Source organism: Argiope bruennichi, chromosome 1 (genome assembly GCF_947563725.1).
Source record: "Argiope bruennichi chromosome 1, qqArgBrue1.1, whole genome shotgun sequence".
Taxonomy (NCBI): Eukaryota; Metazoa; Arthropoda; class Arachnida; order Araneae; family Araneidae; genus Argiope; species Argiope bruennichi.
In genome coordinates, this window is record NC_079151.1 from 38,595,979 (window position 1) to 38,607,889 (window position 11,911).

The 11,911-nt window shown below is 29.0% G+C and overlaps 1 protein-coding gene across 1 annotated transcript; it reads left to right on the top strand.

Moving 5' to 3' along the window:
* The first annotated feature begins 2,482 nt into the window (after positions 1-2,482).
* Positions 2,483-5,840, top strand: LOC129972436 (peroxynitrite isomerase THAP4-like). The gene is made up of 5 exons (XM_056086576.1): positions 2,483-2,646; positions 2,958-3,058; positions 3,751-3,919; positions 4,567-4,689; positions 5,715-5,840. The coding sequence occupies exons 1-5, from the start codon at positions 2,491-2,493 to the stop codon at positions 5,838-5,840; spliced, it is 675 nt and encodes a 224-aa protein (XP_055942551.1). The 5' UTR covers positions 2,483-2,490.
* The last annotated feature ends 6,071 nt before the right edge of the window (positions 5,841-11,911 follow it).

Consider the following 11,911-nt stretch of genomic DNA (forward strand, 5'->3'; position numbering starts at 1 on the left):
CATTGAAATATAATGGGGAACGGAGAATGCGGTTACAGTGAACACAAATTATGTCCCCAGGTCACGTGATTTTATCTTGTCCTACACCAAAGTAGGGTTGCACTCCCTCTATCAGTATCTCAGTTCTATGGTTTTACCGAACGATTTCAGATTGGTTGCTTGTTAAATTTCTCCTTCCTATTGATATTTAGAAAAAAGTGTTCATGAATTAGAATAAATATTAAGAATCCTGTGGTAATGTGATATATGCATTATTCAAACATAAATTTTCTTGTAGCTTTGGAAAAATGGCTGGAATAAGCGATCCAATTCCAGTGAAATTAACCCATAAAAATTATAAGTCCTTTATTACTTTTCATAAAAGTAAAGTTAAGAAATTTCTCTTAATAAAATTACCTTCATTCTTGTTTAAAGTTTTAAAAAGACACTGGATTTGAGAGTAAATAATATTTTAATTTATTGATTAAAGTAGCTCTATCAGTATCAATTAAAGTTATAGGAATAAAAATTGAAGTAGTATATAAAGTTTGTTTTGGTAAAAGTAAAAACCAGTGTTCTTCTTGAAACTTTCTCGCAAAATCTGTTATAAAGCTGTTAGTCCTGTCCCCCCACCCCTTCTCCGCCCGTGTATAAACCTGTGGACATTAGGCAAGGCCACGAATACCACGAGTGCTCAGATTTTTACTTTCAGAATTTCATATAAAAGCGTTTTATATGTCGTGGGTATAGTAATGAACACAATGTTTGTATTTTGGGAACCTTTTTTTTCACTAATTGAAACCAAAATTGATACAGAATTGCAATTTTAAATATGGGATCAATCATAAAATTTCATTTGAATGAGGGCATTTTTACGCATACAAAATAACAGATCTACAAAATTAGGTCCCATATCGAGAATTTACAGCCTTGACAGATTTGACTCAAAAATCGATATGCAATTACACTTTAGTGTGCACTAAATCTACACTAAATCTGTGCATTTAATTTTATTTATCTAAACTTTTCCTTTTTCTAGTTATCGCGTTCATCTGAGCAGAGAAGCAAATTCCACTAAATTTTGGATTTCTTCCAAAATTGGATAGCAATATACAAATTTATAGTAAAAAATCACATATCAAATTTCATCGTTTTAGCTTAGTGCGTTTTGGAGTTATCATATCCGTATTGACATTTCTGTAAAAAGTAGCAATAAACTCTTTTTTTTCTTTATTTTTGTGTAAAGAAAAGTTATAAATAGAGACTTTACCTAACGATGGTATATAAATTTCATAATTAGACTCCGAAAAATTCTTATTTGTAAGAGGCGAAGCTACTAATAGGTGACAAATATCCACTTTAAAAATCTTTCAACAAGTGCCTGCTTTTCGATGGACGCAGTGACCAAGTACCAGCTTCTGGAATCAATTTTGGTTTATCTAAGTTTTGAACAGTGACGATACTATTTTCAGTGGATGTGCTGTGCAAACACTGCTAAGCTTCTGGAATCAATTTTGGATTATCCAAATTTTGAGCAGTGACGATACTATTTTCAGTGGATGTGCTGTGCAAACACTGCTAAGCTTCTGGAATCAATTTTGGATTATCTAAGTTTTGAACAGTGACGATACTATTTTCAGTGGATGTGCTGTGCAAACACTGCTAAGCTTCTGGAATCAATTTTGGATTATCTACGTTTTGAACAGTGACGATACTATTTTCAGTGGATGTGCTGTGCAAACACTGCTAAGCTTCTGGAATCAATTTTGGTTTATCTAAGTTTTGAACAGTGACGATACTATTTTCAGTGGATGTGCTGTGCAAATACTGCTAAGCTTCTGGAATCAATTTTGGATTATCCAAATTTTGAGCAGTGACGATACTATTTTCAGTGGATGTGCTGTGCAAACACTGCTAAGCTTCTGGAATCAATTTTGGATTATCTAAGTTTTGAGCAGTGGATGAGCTGTGGATGAGCTGTGCAATTTCAGTGGATGAGCTGTGCAATTTCAGTGGATGAGCTGTGCAAACACTGCTAAGCTTAGAACAACTAAGTTTGATAAAAAAAATTACTTTTTGGTTAGAGTAAATTCACAAAAAAGTATTTTTTTCAAAATTAAAAAAAATTTTTTTAGTTAAAAATGTATAAGAATTTTAACGTTTTCTTTCAATAATCTAGATAGCATAGTATGTCGCATAATACTGTGCAATATTATATTATTCAATATTTAACAATATTATGTAGTATTGTTATTATTGTTTAATATTATACAATATATGTGTTCTACCACGACCTTCGTAATACAAGGCCTCACAACTCCCAACGCGTTCAGCCCGTGACGTCACGAGTTAGGATGAATTTTCTACAAAATTCTAAAGGCAGCTGGTGTAAAAGAGTGCGGTTAGTCACGGTAGATGTTGGCGTAGCGAAGTGCGGGTAATGTGTTACTGGTTTTATTTAAAAGCTTTCTTATCTTTTTTTCATATTAATTTTAATTTATTGTAATAAAGATGCCTAGTGCGTGCTGTGTTCCTAATTGTAAAAGTAATTACACGAAAAATAGCCCCAATATTTCAGTATTTTCGTTTCCAAGAGATGAAAACACTAGAAGAGCATGGATCTCTGCAATAAAGCGGGACAATTTCGTGCCAACTAAATATAGTAAGGTAAGTTTGATTCTTTTTTGTACAGTTTTTAGTTAATTAATTCTCTTGAACTGTGAAACATTTAAAATTATGTAGAACTTCCATTTCTGTCATTTTGTTTTCTTTACAATTAGTTGCTTATGCTTCCAATTACTTTGGTATTGTTTGCTTGAGCTAAATAAAAAATGTCTTTGTTTTATTGTTATTTCTCATAGTCTTTTTATTTGTTCTTAATATTTAAAATGTTTTGTTTCTGTATCTTTTTAATTATACTTCATATATATTTTTTTAAATTTGACTTAGGCCTAATATTTGTTTCATATATTATGTAGGTCTGTGCTAAACATTTTCCAGAAAATCAGTTTTTAACTGTTAGAGAAGCGTTTAATACCAGTACAGGAGAACTTATTCAAGTACCAATGGAGTATAAAAGGTAAGTTTTTTTTAGAAATATGTAATAATTATCACCAAAATCTTACAAAGTACTTAAGTGATTTACTGTTATTATACTCTTATATAAAAAGTTTAAAATCATCTAATGAATAATAAAACTTAATTTTTAATTATATATATCATGACTATAGATTGTAGCAAATTAAATTTATATTTTGTTCTAAAGTATTATGTAAAAAAGTTAGATATAGTTGTAAAACAATATGAATTGCATGCTCATATAGGTTTAGAAAATGTAGTTTTTATTTGTTTATCTATAAATCATCAGATTATATATAAAACAATTAATATTTATTATTTTTAAATATTATTAGTTATACACAATCTTTAATTATAAATGAATGCAACTTTTACAAAATATCTTAAACTTTTTAAAAAAAGTAATGAAAAGTTAACTGTTTTAAAATCAATTTTTCATACCTTGTAAAATCAATTAATTAATTCATGTAGAATATTGTATTATTTGAATGGTAGTATAAATAATTATTTTAGATATTCCAACACAACATTGAACTATTTATTTTGGATGAATGAATGTTTCTGTTGATTTTAAATTTTATTATTTAATAGTATGATTTTATTTAATACTGTCCAACATACGTTGGCTTTCAGTTTATGCATTATAAAATTACTAATTTTTTTTATCTAATGAATTCCACTTTTTTTTTCTAGGCTTGTACCTGGTGCTATACCTTCAATTTTCCCTAATTTACCCTCATATTTTTCCTCAGAATCAAAAGCAAGAAGAGAAACTCCAATGGATAGGACAACACGTAAGGATATGGAAAACTTAAAAGCAGCTTTAAATAGCAGTCTCCAGGACATAGCAAAAAAAAGAGGAGTTAGAAAAAATCAACACTTTTTCTGATTTAATTTTAAAATTTAAAAACTTTGAATCAAATATATGGAGTGTAATTCAAAAAGCAAACGAAATAATTTTTATTTGTCTAGACACTTCTCAAGCTCCTAAGGTAAGTCATTCTTTATTAATTTCTTCCAAATTAGAAGCCCATGCATATGTTGCAGATCATGAGGTTAGAAGTTTAGGCAATTTTTCTTTTCCATTAGTCATAAGTAAATCAGATACAATTATAGAAATTCTAGATCATTTAGAAAATTTTATGTATGAGTTAAAAGGGAAAATTGAAGTAAAAGATACAGTCCAGTTAATAGGCAACTTATTAAAGGCCCTTTCGGGAAAATTCTGAAGTTAGCTCGCAAGCAATTATTTTTTTGATGGAGCAAGTTTCTTTTCTTGGAAATAATAAATATGCACACATATATGCATCTGATATAATGATATTTTCATCTTTACTGTATACTATAGCACCATCTGCATATAAATTCCTAAGACAAAGTGGATATTTGGTTCTGCCTCATCCAAATACTATAAGTCATCTGTGTTCAAAGTATAGTGTAAGCCCACAATTAGAACAGCTAGATTCATATTTTTTGTTGTACATAAAACAGAAATTTAAATATTTGCAGGAGAAAGTTAAAATTGTGACTTTATTGCTAGATGAAGATCACATAAAAGAATATTTTGAGTATAAAGGTGGTTGTGTAACGGGCATGTCGTGTGATTCTGAAGCTTCTGCTTCTAGTGCCCAAGTTTTTATGATCAAAAGCTTTAGTTCAGAAAAAAAACCTAGCTGTAAAGAAAGCAGAAAAAAGAAAGGAAAAAAATTAAAAATTACTAACTTGAAAAAGAGGAGGGATGATAAAAATATTTAATATTAAACTTTCAAGCATAACAAGTAATATCAGCTTAAATTGTTAATTGACTTTTATCACAATTGTTTCTTTTAATATTGTTATTAACTTTTATTTATAAATTTGTATTTTAACTTTATTTAATATTATAATTATTTTCATTTGTCTGTGTAAAATTTATAATAAAGTTGGGAAACAAAATTTATTTTGTTATTGTCTCTCTGAAAATAAAATGATTCAAATAGTGTGTGATTTTTTTTTATTTGTGTTATCCTTTATTGTTACTTCAGATTAAGTATAAATGCATTGAAATGTGAAATCAGATATAATAAAAGCTAGTTTATTAAATTGTATGAATTACTAATATATTAAATGAAAACAATTCTTAATGTGAAAAAACAAGGTGTGAAAGTAATTCTTTTTTATCAACAGAATTAGTTGGTGTAAAATTTAAATCTGATATTAAATACATTAATATTTTATTTGAAAGTTCATAAGTAATTTGAGAAGTAAACAATTATATGTTAATTTATAAAATACATGTATTACCTGTCACTACAATAAAAAAAATCATCAAAAACTTTAAAAAGTCTTAATGATTAATTTATTTTAAGCTTTAAAAAATATTTTCAAGGAAAAAATAAAACGATTTTTAACAGCTTTTAATAAAATAAAAAAAACTCTATTAAAACAAGAAAACTAACAATACCTCAATGTATATATCTAATAAATTTACATCTTCGAAAGTTTGAATGTTATTAAATGGTCAATACGCAATAGAGGACTTTCAAGATTTTCTATCATGTCGTTTCTTTTATTCACACGGGAAAAAATAAATCTTGAATTTTATGCAAGATTAATGTCTTAATATTTGGAATAGTAAGTTATTTTTAAGTGAATTTGAAATATATCTAAACATCAAGGAAGAAAGCAGGATTCTGCTCACGGCAGGCAATCATCCTCATCGTGTGACGTCACAAACTAGTTGTGAGGCCTTGTATTACGGAGGTCGTGGTTCTACTGGGGAAAATGAGATTATATTAAAGTGAAAAAAAATTATTATTACTCTACCATGAAATTAAAAAAAAAATGAGCTTTTTAGTGATGTCAGTTTTATTTTCATATACCATTTCTCTAATGTTCAGAAATTATAAAAATAATGTGTAGTATATTTTACAGCTGTACTTTTCTGTGTTCTTTTATTTATTTACTTATATTACTGCGCATTGCGACAAAATTAAAAGAGTTTTTATTTTTTTGCCTATATATTATAAATTATATATAGGCTATAAAATTAGGAGTGCATTTTATAAATGTAATTAAAAATAGTTAAATTAAACTTAAAACATTATAATGGTATGTTTTTTTCGAATTATTGTTTCAAATCTAATTTCAATATCTCTTTACATTCTTTTAATGTTTCTATTTAAACTTTTTATCATTGATTTGCTACTTTTATTTAAATATGACAAGAAGATGAGCTCGTCTAGATGGACACAGGTGGGCTGTAAATAATAATATCTTAGATATGGTCTTTTCAAATTAACTAATGAAACTTGTAGTAGAAAATCTTATACGCATTAACAGATAGCTTTAAAAATAAAATAGTTTATATCGTTCTTTAGATGTAAAGAAATATAAGCATTAAAAGTATACAATAAAGGTCAGGCAATCTATTAACTAAAAAAAACTTAAACACTCAGATCAAAACTAATAATTTAAAATAGATAAAAATTAAATAATGATCCACTCATAGAAAAAAATGCAATGTCAAATGAAAAATAACAATAAATTCTAAATGCTCCAACTAATCCACGAAGTAAGAATATAATGAATAAACATAAGTATAGAATAATAAAACTGCAGACCTCAGCTCATTGACCTTTGTTACAATTCAACACGAAATAATGTAAATAAAGCATGAAGTTTACGATCCCTTAATTAATTTTGATCCATGATTAGTTTCTTTCACATATTGATAAATCAATCCTTTTAACACTAAAAAAAAAAATCTTTGAATTATCTGAAGAAGTCGAGATTTCTGCATGCAGTGATAACGCAAATAAAATGGGCGAAGGGGATATTTTAAAATTTCGCCCAGCGTTACAAATGGCTCTGGACGAATATATTATGGATTGTAATTTTATATAAATATACCTACTAGCTTAAGAGTGCTCATATTTATTTGAAAATATTGTATCTTAGCAAGGAATTAAAAAAATTTGACGTTGAAGGAATGACTAGACATCTTGAATTAGCCGGAACAATGCTAAATTTTTACTCTTTATCCCTAATTTGAAAAGGCTTCGGATTTGCACTGAGCTGGAATTCGTTGTACTAAACTAATTCATATTAAAAAAAAAATATGTAGATTTAGTTCCTTAAAAAATTAGCCTTTTTCACGACTTTTTTTGCTCAGTTAATATGGATACTGTAATAAGATCAGTGTGGATGCATCTAATTAAATCAAAAAATAGAATAAAAATTATTTATGCCCTTTATTGATTTTTAGCTACTTCGTTTCTTCGTTGCAAATTCGTTGTTTCGATTTTTTTTAAATTCTTTTATTTAATGAATGAATTTTTTTCTTACTATCTACTTTAACACGCATCAAGGGTTGAAGATCAGAAAAAATGGTTACTTTAGCCAACCAATAGGAATGTTTCCCCTTAATCTTCTTACCTATTCCTTAATAAAAGGTGTTATGTTTCTTTCTCTCAGATACAAATTGTAAACTTCGAACAAGGACATGAATTTTGAGATTTTTATTTCCAAACTCATATTTATAAGTATTTTGTGCTTATTGGAATAGTTAAATAAACGAACGTACAGTTTGAATGCATTTTAAAGGTTAAAACAGAAACTTGATGCAGGATGATGATTAGCTACAAGATCACATATCAAATTTCGTTTATCGAAATTGCTGCATATATAAATTTACTCATTTACGTAATGAGAATATATAAATCCATGGATGATAAACCTGATCACGTATTTGATTCAAAATTTGATAAGTATCTACTATGACTTATCAAATTTGATAAGTAAGCTTTTAAAACTATGTACCAAATTTAATTCATCGATCTCTTTATATTTTATGATTGTTTTCTCGCATTCGAACAGATAAACAGACAAACTTTCTAAAATTGAATTTTGCTCAAAATTTGGCAGAAATTTATAAATTTGATGTAAAAACATATATCAAAATTCATTCGTCTTACTCAACGTTATTTTGACTTACTTCATAGATAGCGAAAGATAGTTATAATTCCATAAACGAGTTTTTTTGGATTCTGGAAGATCTGAAAATTGGAGATTCGTCAAAATCGCTATGACGAATTTTTTGACTGTTATAATACTTTCGCTGTTATCGAGTAAGTAAAAATAAAGCTTTTTCTTTAAATTGAGATTCATTCTGATTTCATCAGATTTATAATCTAATTATAGTGTTTAGAGATATTGGCAGACACACAGGCATAATTCCATAAACGTTTTTGGAATTATGCTGTAGGTCTGAAACGTGGCGATTCGTCAAAATCTTGAGGTCAAATTTTTTGACAATTACTATACTTTCGCTCTTTATACAACAAAAGTCAAAATAAGACTTCCGTAAATTGAGACTCATTCTGTTTTTAAACAAATAAATTGGTCAATAACAGCGCTATTTATCAGCTGCTACTTTTGAATAGTAATCATTAGAATTCAAATAATCTTTATAAAAGAAGCACATTCTACTCTAACGAAACTGATGGGAAAAAAACCCAAGACAATGATCCATTCAGCCAATAAGTCTACACTCAGAATACCATGCAATCAACTCTACCATCTCAAATGATCATAGTGAAATGAGCAGCTGGTCCCCTGACTCTCGTAGATGTGGCCCAGCTGGCCCAGTGGAATGAGCCGCACTTAATCACGAGCGAAGTCTGCGGCCATTTTAATTGGTGAACACCCATCAACGAGATGAAGCCTTACGCGAGCACAACATTGCGCAACGCTGACTCTTCTTGGATGAGTCCAAGGTGCCGCAAAAAAAGGATTCTTATTTGAAGAACGGCACGCGCCATCCTGGCCATGTATCATTTTATTTTCGGGGCCCGCGGAAGAGTTGCATTCGCAACTGTAACTGTACTAACGAGATGCACAAAGCGCTGTGGTAATGATTAATTTGATTTTATGTGCCCCAAATATTTTGCGCATTTGCCTCTGTGTAATTTAATTGGTGAATTTGACGGCTTGCTGGTGTAATAATGGAATTAGGGTGGAAGGGAAATGGATTTAAAGAAAGATGGGGTTGCGCATTGGAACAGTGAACTGCATCATGCGATTATTTACTAACAAAGATGATAAAAGAATACCAAATAGCCTTAAAGGTGGAACAGTTTATTGAATATTCAGTCAGCCAAAGTGAAATTCTTCGTTCTTTGCAAGTTCGAAAATCATTTGAACTATTTATATACTCTCTTCTCCACATATGACCATAAGCGCTGCTAAATAAATTTCAAAATAAAAAAACAATTTTAAGTTGTATTTTTCTTTATAGTACGTTACAGTGTTTTATATTTCACATTATACAGCATAAGTACATAGAGTGAAATTTTATTATTTGTGTTTATATTTTATTTTATGATCCAATTTGAATGAAAATAGTGTAGAAAAATACAAACCTGACTTAACGTCATCTGAAAAATTAAGATTTAGTTCACCTTATTATCGGTCAGAATGTAATTCCTGAATAAGAGGACTTGTATACAGTTTTGAACTTAACCAATGGAAGTGATTTTTCTTCGAATTTCTAGCATACTTAAATTATCTGGCACTTTCTTTTGGGTTCTACTTCTATATTTTTTTGCATTGCTTGGTGTAAAAATTGGGAGAAAGGCAGAAAAACCCTCGAAAGTCCCAGCTGTCCGCAAGGGGGAGTGACTCCTTCAGCTTCCATGTGCAAAGACGGAATAAGGTGCGTAGTGTGCTTCGTGGTGTAATAAATAAACCCGAGTATGTATTTGGCGCTTTTTCTTTACTATCATTTGCCTCTGAAATTTGGCATGGGCCAACAATTTGGTCACAAGACAATATATAAAATTTTATCTATGTAAGACGTGGAATTTTGAGTCATCCCCTTCATTTACGTGAATTTGAGTGTACAGACCAACAAGTTGTCGTCCCTTTGACAAATTTGATCCAAAATTCAATGCGCATCTGCAATTCTGATGAAAAATTTCTACCAAATATCATTCATATAGCTATTTGAGTTTTTGAGTTATCGTGGGCATATTCATACGAAAGGACAGATTCCCCTTCAAAGTGTTCCACCTAAATTTTTGATAAAATTCAAAAAATTTACTGTTAAAACTTCAGATCAAATATCACCTCTCTAGAAAAATGCATTTTTGAATTATTATATTTACAAACAGATTTATAAACATCGCGACATACAAAAACACATAATGGCAAAAATATGCTTATTAGTCCAAAAGGTGAAAATTCATCAAAATCTCGAAGTCGAATTTTTTGGTTGATTAGAATAATTTTTCGTTGTACTATATTTTTCGTATACTATTAAAGAATAGTGTACAACGAACGTTTTATGAGATAGTAAAACGTTCTGCGAATTCTAATCGTGCATGTATTAATTACATCAGGGTTCTGAAACAGGTGAACAAAACTAAATCAATGATGAACAAAGGGAATATATTTTTGACGTTAATTGATTAATTATAATAAAATACTAAAATAAAAAGGGATATTATTATAATTATTAAATTGCTAAAATCTTGACATACGTAATTGATGAGTATATGTCTGAAATGACAAAATATTCTTAACTTCATATTTTGATAGACATATAGTTCCCACCATTTTAAAAATCGTACACTAAGTCTATTCATTATGTTATATATTTGCCTAACCCTCTCTATATATTTTCATACATCCAATTATATTACTAGAAAGAATAGCACATTTTTAAAATGGACATCCTTTAAAAATTTGTACCATTGTTTGATTTTGATCTTCAATTGCAATTATAATAAGACTTCATAAATTTTGTTAAAACCGTGCTGTTTACTGTAACCTACTAAAATTGGAAAGATAAATTAAATCTTCATATATTGATCATCAACAAGGGAAAAAAGCCAGGCTGAAATACTTGTAGCAACAATAAGAACGATTTAAATTTCAATTATTCTAATCTTTTTTAGTTGATTAAAATATACAAGAATTTATGTTGCAAAAATATTGGTATCACTGAAAGCTAAAAGTTTTGAATTATTTTGAACGTTCTGAGGTGCACATTTTCAACCTTCAAACTATATATATAATATATTAAACTCTTAATTTCAATTTAATTAATTTCAAAGATTTTATCTTAATTTAGCCCATATTAACTTCATTCTAAAAATATTCTCTTATTTCGTGATCCAATTCCATTGCCTCTAATTAATTAATTCAAGAGAAGCTATGTAAAATTGCTGAATCGGCTAAAAGTCTAACTTTCCCACACTCCGCGTGAAGGGACTAAATACCACTGACGAGACACATTCTTTTTTAAAAGATCCCTGTGTTTCCCCTACCTCTTCAACGAGTGTAACGAAAATCCCTACTGAAATCTTAATAATATATTAGCACTGTAAAGAAATATTTTCCCTATCAAATTCTCTGATTATATAAGACCAGGGATAAAATGTTCAAGAGTTTTTTCCTCATTCCTTTCTGTGTCGTTCTGTGTATATATATATATATATATATATATATATATATATATATATATATATATATATGCGAAATTTAATAACTCCAATTCAAATAGTCTTATCTATAGGGAGTCAACGTTTAGATTAAATTTTATAAAGACTCATAGCGGTATATGCGGAAACGGGACAGCAGATGAATATGCAATAAAAGAATACACAGAAAAACCAAACAGAAACTGTAGTCCCAAAATCATCCCAAATGTTAAAGAAGGAAATTAGAAGAGAGGTGACTATGCAGTCGCAGGATAGATGGATAATGTCGTGAAGAGGATGCATGACCTATAAATTCATACCGGCACCAAAAGTTATAAAAAAGAATATTTCACCCGATGATAGTACAAGTTATATTGGGAGATGAAAGATTT